This window comes from Elgaria multicarinata, chromosome 5 (genome assembly GCF_023053635.1).
Source record: "Elgaria multicarinata webbii isolate HBS135686 ecotype San Diego chromosome 5, rElgMul1.1.pri, whole genome shotgun sequence".
In the NCBI taxonomy this organism is placed as follows: Eukaryota; Metazoa; Chordata; class Lepidosauria; order Squamata; family Anguidae; genus Elgaria; species Elgaria multicarinata.
Window position 1 is genome coordinate 74,332,366 of NC_086175.1, and position 27,150 is coordinate 74,359,515.

A 27,150-nucleotide genomic window follows, 5' to 3' on the forward strand; every position below is an offset into this window, starting at 1 on the left:
AATAATAATAATAATAATAATAATAATAATAATAATAATAAATGTGGTATTGAAATAGTGCTGGGTGTTGAATTCAGGAAAGCACTTCAACCAACCACAGAAAGAGGGGGAGGGGGGAAAGAGACTTATGGAACCCAATAAAGATACCTGCAAGTAGTCCATAGCAGTTGTTTAAAGATCATTGTGCTTTGTATTGCAACTTACACTAATCCAGGCAGCAACACATGCCTATTTCCATCAATTACAATCTTTGGGTAGGATCCATTGTTAGTCCTATGTAGAGTAGGCCTACTGAAATGAATGGGGCTTAAGTTAGTTGTGGACCCATTCATTTGGGTCTACCCTACGTAGGAATAATGTTATGATTAATAACCGATTGCCTCCAAAAAAGCCCCCAGGTTGCTAACTTTGTAACTGCCATTTGGACACACAGGTTTGATTTCCAATGTACACAAGCCCCAGTAATTCCCATGCAATCCAGCAGAAGTCACCAGAGCTCGCTAGCAAGAGAAAATCCCCCAGGAGATGCTATTTTTTTTAAAAAATGTGTACAGTTAGGCTCACCTCTGTTACTAACTGTAAGTCATTCACATAGTTCTCTTCTGTTACTAAGAGTTCATGGATGTACCCCTGCCGTTTCCTTTCCATGGGTGTCAACATGTCTAGGAGGTGCAAATCGGCACACCCTGGAAAGCACAAGGAGGGGAGCAAAATTCACTCTTTTGAACACTGACAATATCCTCATAGAATGCATATGATGGTGCTTCATTCCTAATTCTTGTTATCCCGGCTGCAAATAATAAAAAACTCAATGGGTGAGATCTCTGGTTTATTTGAAAACACCATTAAAATATTGCATTCAGGGCTTTGTTCTCATTGAGTGGCTGAACCATTTGTGACTTGAGCTGAACCATTTTAGATTACAGGTTGGGTTTTAAATGGTAGAACACATAACATACACAAATACATACAGTGGTGCAGTGGTACATTTTGAAGTGGCAGTCCCCATAGCCATGCCTCCAAGGAGAGCCCCCAAATGCAGGCAGATGTCTTAATCTGTATCTGTGTGTATCTCTATGTGGATCAGTATCTATATCTTTGCTGTGGGGAAAAATAACCATCCCCCCATTACTGTGAGGATTGCAGCAAAACACCATGTCAGGAAAAAGGCCAGCCTAGAATTCTTCTCCTTGGCTTCTACTTCTCTGGGTGGAGGCATTTTTTTCTACGAAGAATATTCAGCCTTGTGTCTGAAGTAATGCAGGCTTGCGAGGTCAGTCAGAGCTAAGACTAACTTGGTAGCCTGTTTAAAGAAGTGGACAAACTAAGGCTTTCGGAACAGCAAAAGGTAAATTATAAGGCATTCTTTGGAAGCATCTCCATTTCACTGCATAACACATATATGCACATAAAGGGAGTTATATTCTCTCAAGCAATAAGGCACTGAAGGATTCAATTCTCAATTGCGCCACTTTGGTAAGCATCTTTTAACAGGTAATATTAATTAACTATATGATGTTTTAATTTCTCTTGCTGATTCCCCCCCCCCCCCCCGTTTTACACTGTTTACAAACACTGCTTTGTTTGTAAGTGATGTTATATTTTAGACTTGTGTTTTATTATCCATATTTTATGGCATTTTCATAGCTTAACCAAAGGATTAAAAATCTTTTAACTTAAAAAAACACAAAACCCTTACATGACGATTTCCATATTTTCTTCCCAAGGTATTATTTTACAACCAACTAATTACCAGTAAACTCTATCTGAGGGTGTGCCGTTCTTTTAGATGGGTAAAACCAACCTTGGCATCTCAGTCAAGCATATATACCAAATGTCTGAACCTGCTCGGTTCCTCTTGTGCCAAAGGTGAGAATCCATTTTGGTTTATAATTTTTTAACAGCAAGACAAATGGCCAAGGTCATTTGGAGAAGGGCAGTAACTTCTTTACATACAAATGTCCCGGCAGCTCCAGGTAAGACTGGGAAAGACCCCTTCTGTAAAATCCTAGAAAGCTTCTGCCACTTTCAGCACAATTTTATGTATGCCTTCACATATCCACTGAGTTTGATGGGACTTATTTCCAGGTAAGTATGCACAGGATTGTAGTGAACTAGATGGACCAAAGGTCGGGCTTGGTATAAAGTCCAAATTCCTAAGGTCCAAATGAGCTATTTGACAAACTGACTGAAAGATCCCTAAAGCTGTGGAAAAGTGAGCATTGGAGCAATTGCCCAACTTGGAGCCCCATGTGCAAGAGGGAGAGGGGTGCAATGTATTATTCAGATTATGCTCTTGTACCAATTAGATGGTGACCACATGAAGAGATGCAAATCTCAAGCTTATTGATTACTGAGCAGGGAGGTTATTCTTGTAGATCAAAAGTCATGAAACACATTTAAAAGAATTCCCCAGGGACCATAGGATTTAAGACTCTTCTATGAATGAAATTTGTTTAGATAATCTTTTTCTGATAGCCAGTTCTAACAATATGTGAGTGTCTGACTTGAGCAAAGCAAAGGCAGGTTTGCTCAAGTTGTTTACCAGAATATTTATGGAACCAACTCTATGGGTGCAGTAGGGAACTTCTGGCCTTTTAGATCTTCTTGGACTCCAGCTCCCATTTCCCCCATGAGACATGGCCAGTGGTTGGGGATTATGGGAGTAGTAGTATAACATATGGAGGTCCACAGGTTCCTAAAACCCAGTACAAGGGATCCTTCCTGAGAAAAGTTCCCAAAACAATATCAAATTCCATTGTCCTGGGGAAAGATTTTTGTTGAAATGCATCAGGTGTTCTTTTTATCATTTTCCTTCTTCGACAATGTCCATTATTTTCAGTGCTAGCTATAGGTTTGCATCTATAACATGTTCTATGAAAATTGTTTGAAAACTGCCTTTGAAAACTGTTCTGAAACTTCAGCTGGTCCAGTATGCTGTGATCAGACAGTTGACTGGGGCCAGTTACAGGGAGCACGTGACTCCCTTGGTATGGCAGTTTCACTGATTACCAGTCTGTTTCCAGGCAGAGCTAGTTCTGACCTATAAAGCCCCATACGGCTTGGGACCAGACCCCCTGAAAGACCGCCTTCTCACATATGAGCCTGCCTGGTTCTAAAGATCTTCTGGAGAAGCCCTTCTTTTGAGACGGACGCTTTCAGAGACGCATTTGGGGACAACGCGAAAGAGCCCCTTCTCGCCGGCTGCTCCCTGGGATTGGAACTCCTTGTAGGGGGAAGCTACGTTTGCTCCCCTCTGCTGTCCATCTGTGGCAGAAACCACTTTATTCAAGCAGGCCTTTGGTGTCTAAGTGGGTTTGTTGGGTTGGGGGCTTTTTTTGTGTTTTTAATTGATTTTGTCTTGAATGTATTAGTTTTATTATTGTTTTTAGAAAGTTTTATTACTGATAGTAAACTGCCTTCAGTGCCATTTTTGGCAGAAAGTCAAGGTACAAGTCGAATCAATCAATCATTTGATTCCCACTTTTGGGAGTCCCTCCTCCCCCTTTTTGATCTGATAGTAAGGAAGTAACACTGGTTAGCCCACAATGTCAAAATGCTGAGGGGGCTCTGTATGTAGATAACTGAAATGAAAGTATGAAGAAATGTAATCAACAGGTAATAAACCAGTATAACTCTCCCATGGTATGCTCCTCAGTGCAGGAATCCACCCTAAAGCATCCCTGACAGATGGTTGTCCAGCTGCCTCTTGAATGCCTCTAGTGTGGGAGAGCCCACAACCTCCCTAGGTAACTGGTTCCATTGTCGTACTGCTCTAACAGTCAGGAAGTTTTTCCTGATGTCCAGCTGGAATCTGGCTTCCTGTAACTTGAGCCCATTATTCCGTGTTCTGCACTCTGGGATGATCGACAAGAGAGCCTGGCCCTCCTCTGTGTGACAACCTTTCAAGTATTTGAAGAGTGCTATCATGTCTCCCCCTTGGAACCACTTTTTAAATAATCTCTCTCTGTGTGCAGTGTTTTCTTAGTGCATTGACAACCCATGGGAATCTAGGTTATTTTTGGGACGGAATGGGGGCATGCTTCAATACATATTCAAACATAGAAGGCAGATTCTCAGTAAAGAAGAGCATAATGTGGATAGCAAACTGCACAGGCTGTATTTCTGTCTCATGTCACAGCTGGTGTGCTGTACCATAGTCTGCCATTGCTGGGATTCAGTGGAAACTGCTAAGCTGTCACTGCTATAAAGTAGGAGCAAGGTTAGGTCTAGTTCTCACTCTGCAGAAACCAGGCCTATTGACATCCTATGGCAACAGAGGCCTTATGGTGCACTAGTTTTCTACACCTGTTGTCACATGAGGAACCAATGGATTGGATTCAGACTTAAGAGTAGATTAGTTGAAATCAATGGGACTATGAGAAGTACGGCTCGTTCTGGATGAAGTCTGGATGCAACCCAATTGACTCTACTGTGGGGCAACATGAGAACCTCGAATAGTATTCGGGCCTGACTAACCCGTAAGGTTAAAACCTGCATCCCAAAGCTCACTCTACTGCGTCTTTCCTCTGTTAACCATCTCCACACAGTTAGTATCTACTTAGTTTATTAATTCAGTTCAATTCATTCAATTTGATCATTGACTTTGGCAAAACGTAAAACAGAATACAAACAACAATAAAATAAACCAGTCAGGCAGTAAAGCCTGTATGTATGAGCTGCTGCTTGGGGGGTAACAGCTTTCCCTGCAGCAGAGTGTGTGTGGGGGCCCAGGAGGAAGTTGTTGAGTGAATAAGTAAGTCCTGCTTGCTTGTGAGTAGACATGCAAAAGCTCGGTACTTAAGGTGCTATATAAAGTGCAGCTGTGCTTTATTTATCAGTAAAGTCCTGCTTATTTATCAGTAAAGTCTTATCTTGCTTGCTTCTAAGTAGGCTTAAAATTGGTAATAATCACATTTTGGCCCCAGCACAGTCTGAATGCAGCCCCCAAGACCTTTTCCAGATTGGAATTCAGCCCTTGGGCTGAAAAAGTTCCCCACCCTGCAGTAAAGAAAAAGGAAGCACCGCAATCATAAAATGAACAACTTTTAAACAGGTGGCCAAACCCTACCCTCATTTAATTCAGGAGTATCATTAATAAATCAAAATTAAACAAGAAAGGAGGTGAGGATACAATCTTGTTTCATTCCCCAGATGGCTGGAATACTTTTATCAGCCGTCCTCTGGGAGACAATGCTGATCTTCAAAGGGATATCTGAATACAGGATCTTAATTGCTGCAAATCATCTGCAGTTAACTTTTGATATCAGAAACTTTCTCCTTCAATCTATGCCTTTAAGTCTAATGAAGGCTGCATATAGACCCATGTTTGTGTTAACGTATTTTTAGACTAAATGTGCTTGTATGAAACAATTGTAGGAGTAGCTAGCTCTAAATCCTGCCTTTTCTTTAGAGAAAACTATCCGAGATTCAGCCCAAGTCACAAGGTTTAACAGAAAATATTTGATGTACAGTTTTGGCATAAATGTGATGAGACCAATGGGCTTTTAAGTTTCATTACCTTTAAAATACATCAGAATGATAAGTTCAAATCCAGAGGTATAAGGCCAATAGAATGAATTAAATCAGAACATTTCCCTATGATGGATTCCCACCAATTCATACTGAATTTAAATACTTCAAAAGGTGTTACCCCTTTACCCGGTACTTAGCACCTCGACTTTATCTGACTGACTCGCTGGCCAGGGATCCAGCAAAGAAAGGCTAGAGGTTGGAATAAATGAGTTAGCATCATAGCCCAATGAGACCTTATAAAATTCAGTATAAAAATGATGCTCCTATTTGAGATTCGAGATGTTGGAAGCTCCAACAGTCTAACAACTACACCAGAGAGCTCCGGCTATTGGGCAGTATAGAAATGTAATAAATAAATAAAACATAGAGCCAGTGTGGTGTAGTGGCTAAGGTGTTGGACTGGGAGTCAGGAAATCTGGGTTCTAGTCCCCACTCGGCCATGGAAACCCATTGGGTGACTTTGGGCCAGTCACAGGCTCTTAGCCCAACCTACCTCACAGGGATGTTGTTGTGAGGATAACATGGAGGGGAGGAGGATTATGTATGCTGCCTTGGGTTCCTTGGGAGGAAAAAGGGCAGAATATAAATGTAATAAAATAAATAAATAAATAGTGAATCTCAACATACTATAGCAGGGGGATGGAAGCTGTGGCTCTCCAGATATACAATTCCCATCAGCATGGCTAATGGACTGTAGTCCTCCAACATCTGGAAGGCCACAGTTCTGGTCCATTCCCCCCAGTACTATAGGAGTAGCCCCATTAGTTTACTGCAGGATATGGTGACAGGTCAGGAAATGGAATACAATGTTCTTTTTGTGTACTTAGAAAGACTGTGTGAGTGCATAAAGGTGTTCAGTATAATGAAAGAGCTTGCTGGAGCACACAAAAGAATGATGGTTTCTGCATTCCTTTAAGGGTTTCACAAGACTTATTTTGACCTGGAAAAAAGCACTCTTCAGCATGGAATAGAGTGGAGAGGCAACAGCACTTAGAAGAAGAAGAAAAAATCTAAACTCACATTGCATTGAACTTAGCAGCTGGCTAAATGGTTGCTAGGGAACTAAGTGACGGGCAGTCTAGACATAAAGAAATAGAAGTGTATCATATTTTAAACATAATGCTAGATAGGGGCAAGAACCTGATTCTTTTGAAGTACAGAGTAGAATTTGAGATAATAAAGGAATGTTGTATTATACAATTAAGAACATGCTTCTTGAGAAAGACACATTTGAAGCACAGGAAAGAAAGAAAAATAGAAAAAAGTGATCTCATATACAATTAACTGGATAAAACCCAGCATCTTTACAGTAATATGTGATGGAAAACCTATTTCAATCATTTAAAACTTTGCTGTGAAGAAACATTGACAATTGGGATCCACATTGAAAAAATAATCAGCTGTCCTTGCGTTTTTAAAAAGGAGCCATTGCTGATGACCTTCAGGAGTGAAATCTGAGGGTTGGGCTATTCCCCTGTGGTTAGGGTCACTTGCTAAATTCAGTATGTACACAGTAACAAGAACACAGAGACTTTAGTCTAGCTTTTATATGAAGAATTTAATTATCTATACATGTAGCTAATTGTAAAGGCTGTATTACAGTTGTTAAAGCTGCAGGTTTTATATATTTATATATTTTACATTCATATCAATGAAAATACTGAAGTGCAATTGAATAAGGAGCTTCACTTGTTCTTTGCACCACATGAATGGAGATAAACGGAATTCTACAACATTGCAAGCATGAAATTTAGGAATAGAATACATAAACAAAAAAATGTTAAAGTTATTAGTAGAGTTTCTATATTGTGCTTGAGGCATAGGGCTTTTATTCCTATGTGCTGGCCGCACCAGGCATTTAATTAAGAGCTTATAACTAATATTTGAAAGACAAACATAGCTTAGACTACAGCGCATCTACATAAAATCTGACTGTAAGCTCCATTTAATGTTACTTGTATAAATTCCACAGTCTAGTTTAAAAAATGTAAACATTGGAAATTAATTGCAGGAAGATATTTCTATACATTCTTTTTGTCAAGATAAGATAATTTCTTGCTCAAGGGATGCTGTTCCATAGTTATTAAAGTAACAGTGATGATAAATCTTTACTTAACTTGAAAAAAAATTCATGTTAATTTTCAAGAAACAGATGGATGTTGCATTCTTTTGATTTTATATGAAAATGCAAAACAAAACAAAACCGAAAACAAATCTGAGACACAGAACAAAAAGATGCTTACTATATGTAGTTACAAATAAGTGTGCAAAATGTAACATAATGGGAATAACTGTATTATACATGGATATTCTTTCTGGCACATGGAAGGAAATTAATTTCTTGTCCATGATGTATCACAAACACGCATACACACACACGCACGCTACAACACCCAACACAGAACAGTACAAGAAACAAAATACCTTACTTGAATGTGTAATTGAGCACATTTTAATTTCCTTTAAACCAGACTAAATCCTGTTCTTTTAGTAGTACACAAAAAGAAAAGAAAAGAAGACAAGACACCGACAACATTGGACAAGTGAAAAAGCAAAAAATACAAGTCTCAGATTTATGGACATTTGGAACAATTTTAATAGCACATGCAGCATTCCTTGATAGTGGGTCTTTTTGCAATAACAAAATTGCAATGACAAAATGCTTGTTTTCATTTAAAAGGCTAAAATAGGTATTTAAAAATATTTATACTATTGAAAGCACCTGTGCCAAGGTGGAGAAATAGGTGGGTAACTATGAAAGCCACAAAAGGACCCACTATCCTGTGTTTTTTGTCCTTTTTTGTAATTTTGCTTCTATATCTGTAGATATTAAATAAAAACATTGCGATTACATGCAACTAATGTAAAATGAGGTAAACTGCTCTGCAGTGTGTTCTTCTACTCAGAAGGCAGTAGATGATCATGCTGGAAGTCACATGATCAAGGCTGCATCTCCCATCATCCCTCTGGACAGTGATATGGGATAGTGGGTCTCTTTGAGGACTTTCAAGCCTGAGTGGGGGATGGACAACATATGATTCCTAGAAAAAGGAGGAAAACAACACATAAGCAAAACAAAACAATGAGCAAAATTCAAGCTAGGAAAATGAGCCAGGCATGTAAACAGCATGGTGCAAAATGATAAAGGGAACATGCTACAAGGGGGATGGAACTAAAAACCAACACAAGTTTAGGCTTGCAATATGGAAGGTCTTCAAAGAGAGTTAGGCAAATATATAGCAGTGGCCAAGCTCCAAGTTCTGCAAAACACAGCAGAATCACAGCAATGCTGCATGTTTTTTTTTTTTTGTTTTTTTTAAAATACTCCAAAAGCAACTACTGAGAGAAAACAGTCACTTACATTGCTGGCTTGGATCCATATCTGTTGTCAGTTTCACATAGTTGGATGGGAAGAGACCCACTTGCCCATTCACTTCTCCTTTCCACCAGTCTGGGTCTTCCTTATTAAGGACGTTAATGATCTGGCCCTTGTTGAATGCTAGTTCATCATCATTCTGTGCAATGTAGTCATACATACCAATTACTTGGCACACTGTAATATAATAAACAACAATTGAGAACAAAGATTTCCATAGAGGGGAAACAAATTATCCTCAGACAAGTGCTCAAGTCGTCATAGGCCACATATTCTTGGAACTACATCAAAATAGCCCCCACCCTGCAGAAACCATTGCTTTATGAGCTAGGCCAGTGGAGGGAAATAGCCACTCATGGGACTAATGCATCCCAAAGAAATTCCTGGATCCTCCAGGGTTAGGGCTTGGCTTCTGAGCCTGCCCCCCTGGCAGAATCCCCACTGTCATCTATGATCTATGCTTGGAGGGGCAAGTGAGCAAGTGAGGGACTTGCCCGCCCTGTGCCGTCCCCCCCATTGGGGAAGCACTCCTCCAGCCACCAGCTCAGTCCTGGGTGCTTTGCCCATGTGGCCACTTCCCCAAGCTGCTGCACAGCTGAAGTGTCCAGGACTGAGCTGGTGGAGCACTCCTCCACCCATTGGCTCAGCTGTGGTGGCTTTGCCTACCCCATATTCACGCGGAGCAGGTGAAACAACTTTGCTGTGTACGGGCCTTCACATGCAGCGAAGCTGGTTCTTGGAAGATGCTCAGGGTGCATCTTCCTCCTAATTTACCAGCCATGCCCCCTTTATCATCATTTGCCCTGCGGAGGGCTGAGAGTGTGTGTGTGTGTGCGTGTGTGCGCGCATGTGTGAGTTCTCTCTCCCCACCCCCCGCAATTCTGATTGCCCTCTGCTGACCTAAGTAAAAGTAGTAACACAATCCTCTCACAAAATGTATAGGAACCAAGCCACAAAAGCAGTGATGCAAGCCAGACTTTATGACAATTTTGCCAAAGAGTGTATAATATACAGACATATATAAATTTGAGCAATAAGCTTGCTATGAAAGCATAGATTTACAATGTTCTAGGATCAAATGCAGGGGAAACCAGTCCTGCACACTTGCTGTGCAAGCTATCTGTTTACAGAGCTGACTAAACTGACCCTCCTCACTCTTACACACAACAGTTTTTCAACATTTACAAATGGATTTTGCTTTTATTTATTTATATAATTAATTTATATACCACTCAATAGCAGAAGCTCTCTGAGCAGTATGTGTAGGGATGGGCAACATGTGGCACTCCAGACATCTTGGGGTTAGCCGGCATAGTCAATGGTGAAGGAAGATGGGAGTTGTAGGCCAAAACATCTGGAGGACTACAAGTTGCACTCCCCTGATATTCTGGATTTTTATCTGATGTAATACTGAACCTTTGGAGCCTGTGAAGTTTAGTGATGATATCCCAATTGTTAGTTCCAAACTCACCAGGACTTTAGTGCACACATGACCCTAAATTGCCTCCTCCTCTCCCTACCCAACTCTCCTAGCGCTCTATGGTTCTCAGCATGAAAGCAGCCACTGTCCTACACCAGTACACCACCACATCCTTACCACTTCTAGCTGGGGGAGAAGGTGTACATGTGTTCTGATGTGGATAGCACATCAGAACACAGAACACATGTACAACCCTCACAAGAGAAAAGGAAGCCTCCTCCCCCTGTCCACCAACTATCAGTTCTGTGCATGAGCTGCTCACACACACACCAATACACACACACCTGCCCCTTTCAGTTTGGACTGAAAGGGGCAGGAATACACTGGATGGAAGCTGCAGCTTTCCTAAAGAGGAGTTGTCCAAGGCGCTGTGAAAGGGGACAAGATGAAACTTGCATGCTTAGCACTGATGATGATGGGAAGAGAGAGAAGGAGAGATATTCCTGTAATCAAATATTGTTTTCTTGTAATCAAAAAATACAAGAAAATGTATAGTTTACTCATTGGCCTTCACATGCCGATGTAAAATCTTTGGATTCATTGTTGCGTCTGCACAGTCTGAACAGGAACATAGGTCAGTATCCTCAATGAGTCAAGAGTCTTCTTACATGAGCAGAGCAAGGCCTTTTACTTGGAGTTATGTTGAGATTTACACCATGTTTGATAGCATTCTAGAGGCTACATGTATCACAGCACTTTAAGGAACACTGTACCGTTTAAATTTTAGAGTCCTTTATATTAATTGGACAGAAAAAAGTCTACAACTCCTCGCATCCCCCAGCCAGTTCAGCTGGCTAGAGAATGCTGGGAGTTCTACAGATTTTATGTCCACCAACAGTGCACTGGTTTCTACTGGGGTTTCTATGTGTTGGACAACTTCTACTTTCTCTATCTGCACCAAAAAACCCATAATACATATGTTCCTATCAGATCACCAGCCTCCACTGGCTTCCGCTAGTCCAATATATAAGACCTTTGATTGCATGATACTATTTCATCTTCATCTTTGATTTAATCAGTCTGGAAATGCTAGTTTCTCAGAAGCTGATCAAGGGTACTTCAGTGATATTAATATCAGTAACAGTAGACCAGCTTACCTAAAAGACAGCTTGGTCAGCCCTACCTATTTATTATGCAACATACAGCTACACTGGGTGTATTCCTTTAGGGTCCCCTTGGCCAGTCACTCAAGGAGACAGTGAGTCCCTAAGGCCTAGCCAGAACCCCACATGAATTGAATGTGTGCTCTCTGCAGTACACTAGGTTTTATGGTAGAAGTGCATGCAACAAGCAAAATTATGCAGGAAGGCTCTCTTGGGTTTGGAAGCCTCTGATAGGCAGACACACACAATTAAACAATACAACAGTTTTTACTTACCTGAAGGTAATGCTGTTGATTTAGGTGGCTCAGTTGGTGTAGTTTTACTAGTACCAGGGCTTAAGAGTTTCACATAGTTAGCCGGAAACCATCCTATCTGACGTTTTTTCCCACGAGCCTAATGAGAAAATCATACTTAAGAATTCTAAGAACACATTTTCATCAATCAGGGGCAGCTCTGTCTAAATTCCATATTTGAAATACTACTAAAATGGGCTGAGGTATTTAACAGAGATAGTGAAGAGCTCTGCCTGCCAGTTTAAAAAGAAAGAAAGAAGTTTGAAAGGTTACCTGCCTGCCTACAGTTAGCTACAGTTATACACTTAGGTCAGGCAGAGAGTCCTGGATAATGCTCACCTATCTTAAAGGTACATAAGAATTGAATCCTGAGCATGTCCACTTTGGAGCAGAGCCCAGGGTCATGAGGCAGGCAAGACAGCTACCCCACAGAAGAAAGAGCGTGCACTGCAGACTGTATCAAGCTAGCTGCAGGGACTCTGAGGTGCAAGCTGCAACACAATGATGGTGACTTGCTGGAAGGGAAGTGACTGGCAGGTGGGAAGGTGGCTGGATTCCCCTCCCCCCACGCTTCATACAAAACCATCCATGCTGCTCTGCCTGTGCGCTATTGTATGCAGCAGCATAACTCACATGCAGCGGACGGCTATGCTGTCCTGTTTCTAATACTGAGTAAACAAAAGATACATGTCTGGAATGTTAGCCCACAGCTAAAAAGAAAAGTGTTAGAAGCTGAAGCAAAAATGCAGTTGGAATGAGGAATCACTTTTACATCAAGTTGGGGGTGGGGGTGTAATGGAAGCAGATAAACGGTATGTTTTATTTCTGTAATTAATGTAGTTTTCATTCTCTTCCTACACAAGTAATAGGTGAGGGGAGAGACAGGGAACCTCTTGCCTGCATGGCCTTTGGTGAGGCGCCTCCCTGAAGCATTTCCTCTCCCCAAACCCCTGCCCCCTCGCCATGGAGGAGCAAACTCCTCGGTGGATTTTGCTCTGCATGGGCTTTCCCTAGCTGGGGAAAGCCTGGACGGAAGACTCACCAACTGACTGCAGCTGGCACTTCTTCAGGCAGGGGCCCAATGACATCACGGATGCCCCCCCCCCTGCACCCACGGATGTCATCCTGTCCGGGCGACCGTCCGAGGGCTACCCCAGCCCTGGGCTAAAGGCAAAAAAGACTAACTAACCTGCAGCTCTCCTTCCCACCATCCACCAGGATTCTTCTTCCTGATAAGTATTAGCTGACCAGGAGCAAGCGTAAGCTGTTCGGGACCTGTTGCTGTATATGAGGCAATAACTTGAGCAATTTCTGTTAATTCAAAAAGAAATATTTTAATTATCATTAATATCACTTAAATTTAACACACACTTACTGTACATCCAATTATTACACCAAGACACTGTCCACTTTAACTTTTATTGTTCTACTCTGTACAGCACCATGTACATTGATGGCGCTATATAAATAAATAAATAAATAAATAAATAAATAAATAATAATAATAATAATAATAATACAGATTGCAAACAGGCACTGTTTTCAATATAGGTAGTAGAGTCCCATTTTCTTTCTTTCTTTCCCTTTTTTAACAGCATATTTATCGCAACATGCCAAGGAACAATAAATCAATAACCAAATGGTATGATACAATTCTTGCAGTCATCTGGTGGAAGGCTAACAAATGCTAAGTTTTAATTAAATAATTTATTTTCATTTCTATACTGCCCAATAGCTGAGAGTATTAAATCATTTAAGGAACAGGGACTATTGTTCGACACAAAAGAGATCCATTTTCCAGAAAATGTTGAGGATACTTAAGTCAAGGACTAGCTGATGATTAGCCCTGGGCTCCAAGAAGCTGCAAGGTCCAGTGGAAACCCTGCAACATACCCCCCTCCCAAATATTTTAAAGTATTTTAATTACACAGTTGTCACTATCCTTTATTTTGGAAAGACCTATGGCAGGGATTACATAATTATTAACAAAGCTTGTTAACAAAGTATGCAATACATAAATGTGAGTTCAAGCCTCATTCCAAGCAGTATAGAAATAGGAAATTAGAAACAAATCTAAAGATGACATTCAGAAAAATGGCTGTATTAATAAACACAGTTGAATGTATTTTTAAGTAAAATGATTTCAAGAGAGGAACTTCAAGAACTTGGGGAGCGAACACAGCTCAGTGGTAGAGAACATGTTCTGCATACAGAAGGTCTCAGGTTGAAGCCCTGACATTTCCAGTTAGAGGGATCAGGTAGCAGGCAACTGGCAAAGAAGTCACTCCACTGGTATGTAGAATCATTATTTGATTAACATTAGGCACATCCATATTGTGCACTGTGTGCCTTCTGAAAGCTCTGAAGACAACAGTCCAGCACCCTAACCCTACAATAACATTTTTGTGGCAATAATAGCTTCATCTTCCCATTGCTCATTGCTCTTCTCCATTTAAAGTAGTTAGAACATTCTACTACACAATTAAAAGGTCAGGTGCAGGTCAGTTGTAACAGAAACTCTGACAACTCAGTGTACTCTAGAAAGAATGCCGTAAGGCTGGAAGCTGGGTAATGCATGTTATCAGCTGGAGGCAAAAGCATCCTAGCCAGATATTTAGATATATATTGCAAGCACAACTGTGTATAACCTATGCCATTAGTATGATATTAAGAAGCTATAGGATACAGATTAGCAACAATTATCCTTTAGAACAGCTCTATTTATGCAATGATACAAGATTCAGAAGAGCAAAACAAATTTTACAAGTGTTAATCTCATTTTTCTAGGGTACAACTCAGAGTATTTGAAAACTAGTGTGGTGAAGTGGTTAGAGTGTTGGACTAGACTTGGGAGATCCAGGTTCTAGACCCCACTCAGCCATGAAGCTTACTGGGTGACTTTGGACCAGTCACTGACTCTCAGCCTAACCGAACTCACAGAGTTATGGTGAAGATAAAATGGAGAGGAGGGGAAATATGTAAGCCACCTTGGGCTCCTTGCAGGAAAAGAAAGAAAGAAAGAAAGAAAGAAAGAAAGAAAGAAAGAAAGAAAGAAAGAAAGAAGAGTATAACTCACCAGGTTTCTTGCCTAAGCTTCCTGTTTTCCCAGCATTTCCAGGCACCTTTAAATAATAAGGTAAATATAACTCTCAACTCGACAGAGCAACTTTTGTATATTATGGCCAGGTCCTAAATAACTACTTGTGTTCGTGTTTCTCAGATAGTGGACCCAGCATGCCACACTGCTTTGGAAATGGAGGAAGTTTTAAAAGCAACTTGTGATATAGCAAGATGGCCTGTTGTTCATTAAAAAAAAAGCAGGCAAACACTTCACAAGGCACATGCAAGCCCTTGGGCAAACTTCAACTCCATAATTTTGGACTAGGAAGTTTTCTATGGATGACTGCCAGTTGCAGTAAAAACTTCCTTGTTTTGGAGGCTTTTCAATTAACCATTTCTTTGTTGTTATACACAGCCCTGTGTATATGCTATTTTTTTTAAAAAAAAAGTTGTGTATCCAGGCAATCCAAACTCTGTACCAAGAAAATCTGGATTTAGAGACCTGTACAAAGGACTAATAAAGACAAATCTGTAATCTTGCATACTTTATTCTGTATAATTTTCACTTTGACCGTCAACAATGGTAATCACCTACATATATGGTACTTCTGTGGGAACCAATGTGTTACTTACATTGCAAATATGAAGAGATGTATACACAACACAATTTTACAGAGAGGACTGTCATATATTACAATCTACAATACATGTTACATGCGAATCCTTACAGATGTTCCTTTCTACTTTGCAAATGCATCAAGAAGCATTTAGCATGCATGCATTAAATTATCTGAAAGTTAAAAATGCAAGAGAATCCTTGTAGCATTACTGAAATCTAAATCCTTTCTCCTCTCAGCTGCACTCTCTAAAATTAGATGATACATACCTTATGCGTGCTCTGAATGAAGTATAAATTTCAAGGATCATAGAGCAGCTGAGATTCAGCTTATAGTCAGCTATTCTACAGGAACATTTTGTGTATGCAACAGGAGTGATATAATGAAACAGATTCATGCCTTAATAGAATTGAAAGACGGTATTTTGGAAAGTGAAACAGTAACCTATGCTTAACCTCAATAATAAGAGAAACCTGGTACTATTACATTTATAGGAAGCATTATTTAAATCTTTTCAATGATGTTAAAGGTCTAATTAACATTATAGGGAGTTGCGAGAAGCACTCTTTCAGGAAAACAGATACCAGAATGGGACATTGGGAACTTACTATGAAGGGCCATTCTGGTATGGTTTGTCAGAGGCATCCGAAAGACTGGCTTGTTTCCTAAGTTGGGGATCACATTTTGAGCGCTGCTTCCTCCAGCTCTGCCTCCAGTTCCTTCCATGGCCGAGCAAGGAGAAGCAGGAGTCTAGTGGTAATGTTAGGAACTGTGAAGTATCTGATGATGAGGAGTCTGGGGATGAAGAGCCACAGGCTGGACCCAGTACCAGCATGGTTGGGCAGCAGCCAGCAGAGGCTCCCTCCAGCTCAGCCTTAGAGGAAGAGCAAACAAACATCTTACCGGTGCCATCGTTCAAACAACAAAGGGCGGAGAAGGAGGTGTTACGCAGATCCAAGCGTATTGCTACTAAACGCCAGATAAACAGGGAACAGCTGTGATTCTGGGCTTGGGTATTTAAGTAACAGTGCGCAGGCCAGGATCTTGTCAGACTTAATCTGGTTTGCCTGAGAAAGCTCTGGACATTGAAACCTTGGCCTTGTCGTGTTTCTGCTATACCGGTTGGACTACGGACTTCTTGGACTCTGTGACTCTCTCCTGCCCTTTGGAACTCGGACTGGCTTTGTGGACTTTCGTGACCCTCTCTCCCGGACCCTTTATGACAACTGGATGGATTTATGGACTGGCTTTGACTTCGGCATAAGCACAGAAAGACTGTTCTGTTTCTTTATGTTTTGAACTGTGTGAGAAATACAAATTAAGTGTTATCTCTTCATTTGGTGTGTTTGCTGGTACCTGGCGGTCTTCCCAGTCTGGGCACACAGCCCATGAAGATAAGTTAAAAAGTGGCTGGTTGCAAAGCCGCTTCCTCAGGACAGGTAAAGCAGTAAGTATGCAGAAACTATCCTGAGAAGCAAAGCAGGACAGATGCTCCCTCTGAGGAATCAAGTCACACAGTAAGGGTGTACTATCCTGAGGTGTATGTCATTGGTAATATCCTGTCAGCCATGAAGGAATGTAGCCTAGAAATGTGTTGTGCATCATATTCTGATGTGATATAGGCCTTAATCCAGCGTGTTATGATAGTCTTGGAGACCTTTGTTCCCAGTGATGTTGGGCGGAAAGAGACAAAGAACGAGGTGTAGATTTTTGGTTCTATGTAAATTTTTAGAGCCCTGTGGACATAGAATTTGTGGCATAACTTCTCAGAGGGATGAGAAAGGTTTGGAGAGAAGGAGGGAAGGAGGGGTTCCTGGGACTGATGAAACATAGAGTTTACTTTTGGTATGAGTATTACTTCAATGTTGGTGAAGACATACAGACTCAGATAGAGAAAGTCCCCAATTTGGGAAAGCCTTCCGGCTGAGGTGATGGCTATAAGGAAGGTGACTTTAAATTATAGGAGTCTGAGCGACAAGGTTTTTAGAGTTTCAAAGGGAGCTGTGGTTAGTGCTTTCCAGATTGTGTAGAATGGCTGAACCTACACTATAGGAGGGCTGAGAAAAGCAACTCTTAAGAAGCACTTTAGGTGGTGGTGATGTGCCGTTATTGGTACATATCCAGGTCTCGAAAGGGCTGAGGAGATGATGCCTGTTCAAAAGTCTGAGCCCACAGCTCCTCTCATACTGAGCAGGATTACTATCACAAGTACTATCGTTATGTAGGGGGATTCTGATTTAGAGGCATTCAGTCATAATCCCACAGATGCTAGCTTTGCCCCCATTGGCTCTCACTTCAAATCACCAAAAGTGATTTGAAGTGAGATCCTCCATGATGATCCATGTGGGCCATCATGGACACATTGTCCGTTCTTAAGAGGATGTCATGCCCCTGTAGGAAATGTGGAAATGCTAGTTATAGGCTGTTCATAGTTCTAGCCAGTTGTTACTGTGACTGGCTTCTACAAGGGACCAGCACAGCTATGTTATCAGTCTGTGGCAGTAGGCCTCCCACCCTATTGACCAGCTGACTTACTGCAAGTCCCCAAAAGTTCTGCTAGCATCATGATATCCACTGCCCTGAGAAGGCAGATAGAGCTGGTTGCTTGGGGCAGATCTGAGATCCTTGGGCACAGGGAAATAAGATGCTTGGGCACAGGGAAATAAGAGCTCAGATCCATGTCTATAATTGCCTCAAGGTGAATCAATCTCTTTGAGGGAGGTAGATGTCTCTTCTAGCAGTTTATCAGTATCTGACAGCCATGGTGTGAATGTCCCTTTTTGCTTTGGAGAGAGAGAATGCTCTCAGAAGATTGTCCAGGTAAGGACATAGTTAGATGCCTTGAAGGTGGAGAAAGACTACCACAGATACCATCAGTTTTGAGAAGATCCTCGGAGTTGAGATGAGGGCACACTATTAGAAATGTCTGTTCTGTAAGGAGAACTGTAGGAACCTCATGTGGGCCAGGGCAATGGGGACATCCTACTGGATGGCCTCTTGTATGGTATGGTTTTGAATTTGCAATATGTTACACATTTGGTGACATATTTTAGATACAGAATGGATCAGCATGAGCCATCTTTCTTCAGGACAAGAAAGAAAATGGGGGTAAATGCCTGAGAACATTTCTGTCGGTGAAACGAGATTGGATATTCATGAGGTGCAGAACAACTTGCGAAATAATGGTTCTTTTTTCTAGAGAGTTGGAGGTAGGGGAGGAGAGAAATCTGTCTCTGGGTGTTTGGGAGAAATCAACATGATAACCCTCCTGGACTGACCTGAGTCCCTTTATCCTTGGGCAAGGTTTTACAAGTGGGAAGGAAACCCTGCAGCTTCCCGATCGCCAGTGGTTGATTCCTCTGCTGGCAAGTGGACATGGATGATTGTGAGAGGTTGCAATGGTTGGGTCCCTTATGGCCCTTTGGGATGAAGTGGGACTGAGACCAGGATGGTTTAAAGGACCTGAAATCTCTGGGTCTGCCCAAGCTCATGGAGGAAAGATAGGACCTGGGGAAGCTGGCATTTCTCATTCCTTTTGGGGGGATGAAGGCATTGCCTTCCTCTTATTCTTTGTTTCCTTGAGGATGTCTTTGAGTGCCACTTCAACAAACATTTGAGCTCCCGTGAAGAGAACAGTGGCCTGACTAGCCCTGGAATTGGTGTTGGCATTCCAGTGTTTCAACTCCAGTGTTGGCGATGACAAGTTCTGGTGACAGGTTTTAAATGACTAATCCCGGGTGACTTCTGCCTCAAAGGGCATCTTATATAACTTAAGGAAGCCTCAATGCAAGGTCCTGCTGTACAAATCAGGATTAAATAAGTCCTTCACCCAGAGCATGAATGCATGGGCAAAGAGTGAGGAGGCAGAGGATGCTCTCACAGCTTGTGAAGCTACTTCATGAACACTTTTAAGGGTGAAGTCGGAGTGTTTCTCACTAGGATCCTTGAATGGGGCATCACCTTCTTTGGAAGCAGTGGTTCCTGTAAGAAGAGCACCTATAAAGGGTACCTTAATTTTTTCCCGTTGCTTGCAGTGGAGGGGAGTAGAATTTTTGCACTACATTAATGCCTTTTCTGCCTTGGAGTGGAGTGACCCATTCAGAATCTGCCAGCTTCTTGAAAAGTGAAGGGGAAAAGAACTCCCTACTGGTTGCCTTGATTTCTGGAAAGACTGACGCTCCTCTGGAGGCAGCTGCTGAGGAGTAGGCTCTTTCTGCAAAGGTGAGTTGAGTCCTGCGGTGGTTGGTGCTTTAGGGAGCAGAGGGAAGAAATCATCAGAGTTAAAGAGGTGATCCTTAGAAGGTTGCTCAGTCTGAGTTGAGTTTGACCATTCTGCTTCCTGATCTGAGAGATCTGAAGGAGGGGGGGGGTAATCATCACTAACTGTGTACACAGGGGGCAACTGCTGGACAAGAGGGAATGAAGTGGTGGGGAGGCCTAGACAGGTTCTGCTGAAGAGTGAAGAGTGCCAATCAAGGTGGTGGGTTTGCCGCATGCTGCCCTTTTTTGTCCTCTTTGATTTAGGCGTAGCTCTGGGTGGGGAGGAGGAAGGTGAAGACTTGTTCTCTTCCTTGTTCCTGCTCTAGGCAGTCTTGGGAAATGCCTATCAAGGATTTGGTCAATAAATTCACTGACTAGCAGTGTCATGATTTTTTTGAATAAATTGATCCTCATTAAAGGGAAGGAGGAGAGTACGTGTTGCCCCGAAGAAAGGATTAGACCTGGTCATCTGCGGAGTCTGAGAAGCAGAAGATGGAGCTGCCTAGAATTGGGAAGATGATTCCAGTTGCTGTGTTGGCGGCCCAGCACTGATCTCCCTCCCCGTCTAGCTCTAAACGTTTTGGCATCAGAAGTCTCAAAAATCACAATTCCATGGTTGATAAGCTCTTCAGCAGTGTGGCGGGCTCCATAGGGGGTGTGGCCTCTTCAGAGCTTGGGGAGAGATCCGACTCCTTGCGCTGCTAATGCTGGCGTCTGCTAATGCGGTAGTTCGATTGTGAGGCTCGGGAGATGCAGCAGCCTGGTGGTTGGGAGAGTGGAAAGCCAGCAGGCTCCCTGAGGTGGTGTGCTGGCATGTGCTTGGAGCCTTGATGACCCTAATGTGCGTTGTCTTCTTTTTAGGCTTCTCCAATGCCGTTGTTCCTTTCCCTACCAGAGTCATAAGTACAGAGATGAGAAGATAAAGGGGGTGTTGCTTGTTTTAACAGAAGGGAGAAGGAAGCTTGGGACTGAGAAATAGTAAGAAAAGAATTAAGGTGCTTCTCTGTGGAAAACCGGAGAGGAGCCTGAGAGATGACTCTCCTGGGCGAGGCAGGGAAGGAAATGGGACAGAGAAAGATCACAGTCGTGTGATCCCTGCCTTCCTGAGCAGTGCCAAAGAAACAACCTAGTCTTTTCAACACCTTGTCACACCATCCAGAGAATTAAATCATCACTGCTTAATATCAACTTGAACTGCCTAGTTCTATGTGCAAGATGTACAGTGCTATCCAAGGCACGTTTACTTAGAAGTAAATCCCAATAAGTTCAAAGGGCTTACTCCTTATCAAGTGTGCCTAGGACTGCAACCTTAGGGTGCCTAAGGTTAGGGTGACACCCTTAAAAGCAGAGTTTCATTTTGTACTGAGAAGCAATGTAAGTCAGTTGGACACTCTTGAAAGCCACATCTCAACGACAGTCAATTGATCCTCTTGAAGAGGCATCTCTATTTAACAGAGCAAGAATTTTTTCTAAAGATAAATACTTCTAAAGATACACACTTCTTCAACCACACACTTTTAGGCTGTGCAAGATTATGGGATTATAATATCACTATCTGTGCTGCTGCTGCAGGTAGTATCTCTACTTAGTTCCTATATGCATCCAATATTAAGTACCCCCTGGAGCGTTTTAAAGTACTGAGGAATTCTACAATTTCCATCCAAACACCACCTATATTTTTTTTTTGGGGGGTGCCTTCTCCTGGCAGCCAAGAGATCCTTCCCTGACACCACCTTCTCCCCATGGGGAGAGAAAAGTGCCAGGAACCCTCTGTCTGTCATTGTCACACAAGTTACAGATACTCCACAAGAGTATTCATTTTGCCTCATAGCAGTGGTAATAATACATACCCAAAAATCTCTCTCCCCCCGCCCCATATTCTGGCTGTTCTACTGCTAGTGGAAAGCAACCTAGATTCACTTTGCATAGCATGAACTTGTTAGAACATGCAGCATGAGCGGGAGTATGACGCAAGGAGAGCAAGGACTGATCCCTCTTCTTCACAACATTTGTTTTGTCCTGCAGTGCAAACAGCAAAAGCGTATTACTGCCGTCCTTGACCAGAATTGTCAATGAACCCATCAATGCTCTGTGAAAACTAATAGAATTTCAAAGAATTCACTGTTATTGTCTGACTCCCTGGACTAACTCTTCCATTAAGCTTAATAAAGGTATACACTGGAATACAGGTATACATTAGAATGTTCGTTTCTTATTGTATGTGAAATGAATATCATCTTGAATGATAATGCTACTAAACTTGGCAACAGCAATCGTGACAACCCTGATTTGGCTGTAGCAGCCTTTTATTTTTTGTGGATATGAGTACAGCCATAGAGTCAAAGACTACATAGTTTAGTTCAACATATTTTTTGTTTCTCCTTACTCCCATTATTCAATTTATAGTTATCTACAATAATGTAAGAATAAACAGAAGATTGTATAACACATATTTTTTAATAAAATGCATGCATATGTGTGCATTTTACCTCTGAGTCTTTCAGCCTAACATAGTTAGATGGAAATACTCCTGATTTATCACCCAATGTTCCTGTCCACCAGTCACCATCCTTCTTGGTCACAAGAATTAAGTCCCCTTGTTGAAATGTTAAGTCTCCTTGTTCAGAGCTCTCATAAGTGTACATGGCAATATATTCTAGAGTGGGTAGACAGATTTAAAAAAATGAGAAAATACTTGTCAATCATCAGTTAATTCGCAAGTTTATTTCATGAAAAACAGGTAATGTAATATGGCATAATTTTTACTGTCATGTTTTGTAACGAACAGCATTTGCTGTTCTTACAAACTGACTTCAAAGCAGTCCTAAGATGAAAACAAGACCTGCTTCCTAAGAGCATACTTTGTGAAGTTCCTGGAAGATTTAATTTCCCGTAATGTTCTAATATCAGAAAAAACGGCTATGATGGATGGATTTTAATTCCTCATGAGTTACCAAAAGGACAAAAAATCTATATAGGTTATTGTAATTTTCACTGTAAGCACATTTAACGGCTTTAATTGTTTTTGTCAAAAAGTAGCACTCTTATAGAAATACTTAGTAACTAATCATTTATATGAAGTACTGTGCAAGCTTTGTTAGATCATCTAAGTCAGGGGTGTCAAAGTGGGTTTGGTCTGGGAGTTAAACAGCCCCCCCCCGACTAACCTGGGGGCATGAATGACATAAGGGGGTAGGGTTCCACTCTGAAACGCCTCACCTGATGTCATCCATCCCAGACCCACCCATTTTTTCTTTCCACGTGCTGAGAAGGGCACGGAGTTCTGTGCCTCTCTCAGTATGGAAAGAAACAGACTTGGCTGGCGCTTGGAACAGCAGCTCCTCCTCCTTTCATTATGTTAAAAGGCAGATGGTCAATCCACAAAACATTTAGTTGGCGAATGTTTATAATATAAAATCTTTCTACATATCTAAGTCAATACTAACATCCATTCTCCCCATCAAGTAATTCCTTGTGGGCACATGAAGTTCACCAGTCTGCAAGACCTTCTAATTCAGTTCCATGGAATGGGTCGCTCCATGCAAAGGGGTGCCTGTGGTGCTCCCCTCTCTATTAAAGAGAATGGCAAAGCTTGCATCTTCAGGAGTTGAATAGTCTCATCACAGCACACAAGGCCTTAAATGTAAGTACTTCCTTGACTCTCTGCATGCAGAGTGCACATCTCACTTTTCAAATCCAGATGAATATTGAAAGGAATATACCCGTTGTGAAAGAAATTATGAGATATATTAAATGCTTAACACTAAAGTGAAATTAGTGGACTGGACACATGAAAAAATCTAGACAATAAGCAAGGTGAAACAGCACTATAGAACAGAAGATATAGAATCCCTACTTATAGCTTAAAACTGCTCCCTATATTTTCTATAATACAACAGATGCCACATTATGTCTGGTTTGTTTTAAATAATCACAGATAAAACAAACAACAGTTCCCCAAGACTGGAAATAAAGTGGATCTGTAGTTAGTTAAAATGAAAAAGGTTTTGATCTCCTCCTCTGCCATGCAATGGGTGAGAAGAGAGAGGTAAGGGGGGCATGCAGAAGCCTGAGGTTTATGTAGGCTTCTTCTCATAACAAACCTTGGTTTTGTCATTACGTCCAAACCAGGCCATGTAGTTGCCAAACTAAATCAATGATTTTGCAGCAAGTTTGACAGCACTATTTCTTCCCTATGAATTTGCTGTCAAACGCTCATTATTAGACAATATTAAGTGATCTACCATACTTTCAAGGTTCCCCAGAACATTCTTACCTTCTCCTGAAACTGAAGATTTTGTAACGGGTGATGTTCTCTTCAAGTTAGCAGGACTCTCTGAAGACCCAGAATCCATGCTTAAAGAAACAAGTGTATTTTTTTATTGTATCTAAATTAACATGGCTATAGAATAGGGCAAATTGAAAAGACTATGGAACACACCGATACATGGGTTAAAAATATTGGTGTTTTATAAACTCTGTAACTCTATCCTGGCAGTTATTAACACACCTTCCATACTGTGCAAAAGAAGTTAATATATTTTTTGGAAAAAAACCTATGATAACAGTCCTACACACACACACAAATTCACATGTTAACTGTTTAAATAAGTTTCAGCATGCTTTTTCTCAAATAGTGTTACATAAATGTCCTTACTGTATAACAAAAGCAAGTGAGGAAAATACCTTGTTGATTTCCTTATAGGACCCGAAATAAGCTTCACGTATGATTTAGGAAACCAACCCTTTTGTCCTTGGACCTCTCCAAACCACCACATGTCTTGCTGTTCTAACACAGTGATGATATCATTCTTGTTAAAATTCAGATGGTTGTCCTTCTTGGCTCGCCAAGGATATAGGGCCTGTGCTTGAAGTCCCTCCACTTTTTCACCCTAGTGAGATACATGAGGATAACAGACATATTTATTTGATGCATACTAAGGGCCGTTAATAAAATAAAGAACTGGCTTGAAAGTGTTCAGCAAACTTACATAAAGCATTAGAAGTTTGTCATTCTGCCACCATCTTTCCAGAGCACCAGGGTGTATTTTCCCATCTTAATGGTTGGACAGTCAGAAATGGCTAAATTGTTAATTCCACCTGCCCATACATGTAAAGCGAGGCTAACAATTCTATATTGGTGTTTTCCTAATCTTTATTTGTGTAGGGTTGTATCCAGCTATGTCCATCCACCAATGGAATGGACACTGCTGGAAAAATGGATCCACCCTCTTCTCCCTGCAGCTCCAAATCTGTTCTGGAAGGTCTCCCAACCCCTTGGAGCAGGTTTGAGGGAGATATGGAACGGAAGACGGCAAGAGAAAGTCCTGCTGTGCAAGCAGAAATCTGTACACATAACCCTTAACCTTTCATTTGATAACCTTACAAGAACAGACTAACAAGTGTCATGCATAATGTAAAGCATATCATCAGACTTACAACCACACTCCTGCTCAAAAATATCAACTCACCTGACCCAAGACGGGAGAAGGAGATGATCCAGTAACAGTGGCTGGAGTGAAGGCAGATCTTTGCCTCAGCTGTCCTGTGCTTGGAACAGTAAGAGAAGGCTGAGCTGCCCAAGCATCCCAGTTATCAGTCTCCTGTTTATCACTAGTATTTGTTGGCCATCTGAAAAAAGAAAGGCGAATAGAATAATGATCACTACAGCCGTGAAATGAATGAAAGAAAAGGGGTGGGGGAAGGAACATAGGAAGCTGCCTTAGACTGAATCAGACCATTGGTTCCTCTAGCCTGGTATAGTCAACACTGACTTACAGTGACTCTCCAAGGTTTCAGGCAGGATTCTTTCCTTACCCCAACTATCTGGAAATATTGGGCATTGAACCTGGGACCTTCTTCACGCAAAGCATCTACTCTACCATTGAGTTATCACCCCTCCTCGAGTAAGAATTGTCTTCTTCTTGACTGGTATAAGATGCTCTTCAAACTAATATTGCATCATGCCCCAGATTCGATTACAACATAGCTATCCCACACCTCCCTCTTCCCCCAACAATTACCAAACCACGGCCTTGAAACCCTGCACAGTTTTGCTGTAAACAGGTATTAGTTTGGGCAGAAGCAAGGTTTTATTTTGACTTCGTTCAGGTAGAATCTGTGAAGACAACTCTGCCCATAATTTTTCTACGTGTTTCTTTGAAGTTACATGAAATTATTATTATTAGTACTAGTAGTAGTAGTAGTAGTATCCCGCCTTTTGCCCAATGCTGGGCCTATTATGTTTATTATGTTAAATCCTCAAATATTTCCTTTTTTTAAACAAGCAAAATAAAGAGTTTGTAATCCCAGAACAGCAGATTTTAACCTGTTTTCTAACCTGTCCAGATAGGGGCGTAGCTGGGCCACCAACTGAAGCTGGTAGAAGGTACTCTATGCCACCGAGGCCGCCTGGGCCTCAAGCAACAGAGATGGTTCTAGGGGGAAAAACCAAGCTACAAACCTGCTCCTCAAGGGGGAGTGCAAACCCATCTAGAACAGGTTGAGCACCTGATTGCATTGGCCAGGGCTACTTACTGATCTAGCTGCCCCATTTAGACCAAATAAACTTCTCTTATCATGCGGAAATGAAGCCCTGTGTTTAGTCACCCTATGGGTCAATCTGTGCTAGGAGAAGGATGTGGGCACCTGCAACCCTGTGAACTCTCCTGGACCTCTTGGCAGCTTTCAAGCTATCCTTCTGGGAAGGCTGCCCTGAGCCGGGAAGTGAAGTCATGCACCGCAAAAGCTCCACTCCTGCCCTGATTGCCCCTTAGACAAAGTGGTGGTGGTGGATAGTGGATCTGTCCTACTGCGGTACTTGACCCCCGTGCTTCTCAAAACCTTGCAGTTAAGTCTACACTTTATGCTATATTGATTATTCACTTTTATAGATATACAGAAGAAAGGAAAATTGAACCCCAATGAAACCGTACGTTGAACTGAAGTCTGCCCAGTTGTTAGCTGTGGTGCTTGAATCTGTAGGAACAGGTGGTGCTACTGGTGTTGTGGGAGTTTCACGCAATGAAACTTTAGGTGCAATGGTTACATCAGTTACTGGCTTTATAGAATTTGGAATTTCACTTTCAGAAATTTTCTCTGCATAGTTTGCAGGAAACCATCCTGTTTTCCCCTTCAGTTCACCTCCAAGCCATCCAGGTTCTCCGGTTTGGCTTTCATCCACCTGTACAAATAAGTCATAGGTTAATATGGAATGTAAAAATAGGATGCTATCCACAATGAATACATTTTCTCCAAGAAACACATTTGAGACTTATGGAGCAGTGTTCTTAAGGGTAAGCAACCTGGTGCCCTCCAGATATTTTATCCTGAAATTCCCATAAGCTTTGATCATTGGCCATGCAAGAAAGGACCTTCTTTCAAGATAGTCACCTTCAGAGGCATGTTTTGTGGTGACCCGAGAAAG

At 41.6% G+C, this 27,150-nt stretch overlaps 1 protein-coding gene across 2 annotated transcripts in view; it reads right to left on the bottom strand.

The window, feature by feature from the left end:
- The window catches only part of ITSN1 (intersectin 1), a 111,637-nt gene that overhangs the window by 20,466 nt on the left and 64,021 nt on the right, over positions 1 to 27,150 (bottom strand). Inside the window, exons 20-29 of one of the 2 annotated variants that reach the window (XM_063126662.1) lie at positions 26,660 to 26,907; positions 25,196 to 25,355; positions 24,411 to 24,616; positions 24,001 to 24,080; positions 22,214 to 22,380; positions 14,864 to 14,909; positions 12,977 to 13,098; positions 11,770 to 11,887; positions 8,897 to 9,088; positions 565 to 686 (exon numbers count right to left, since the gene is read on the bottom strand). In XM_063126662.1, coding sequence (XP_062982732.1) covers positions 565 to 686; positions 8,897 to 9,088; positions 11,770 to 11,887; positions 12,977 to 13,098; positions 14,864 to 14,909; positions 22,214 to 22,380; positions 24,001 to 24,080; positions 24,411 to 24,616; positions 25,196 to 25,355; positions 26,660 to 26,907 — 1,461 coding nt within the window. Of the gene's footprint in view, positions 1 to 564; positions 687 to 7,067; positions 8,577 to 8,896; positions 9,089 to 11,769; positions 11,888 to 12,976; positions 13,099 to 14,863; positions 14,910 to 22,213; positions 22,381 to 24,000; positions 24,081 to 24,410; positions 24,617 to 25,195; positions 25,356 to 26,659; positions 26,908 to 27,150 lie in introns of those variants that run through there. The other variant, XM_063126664.1, reaches the window with a different exon arrangement.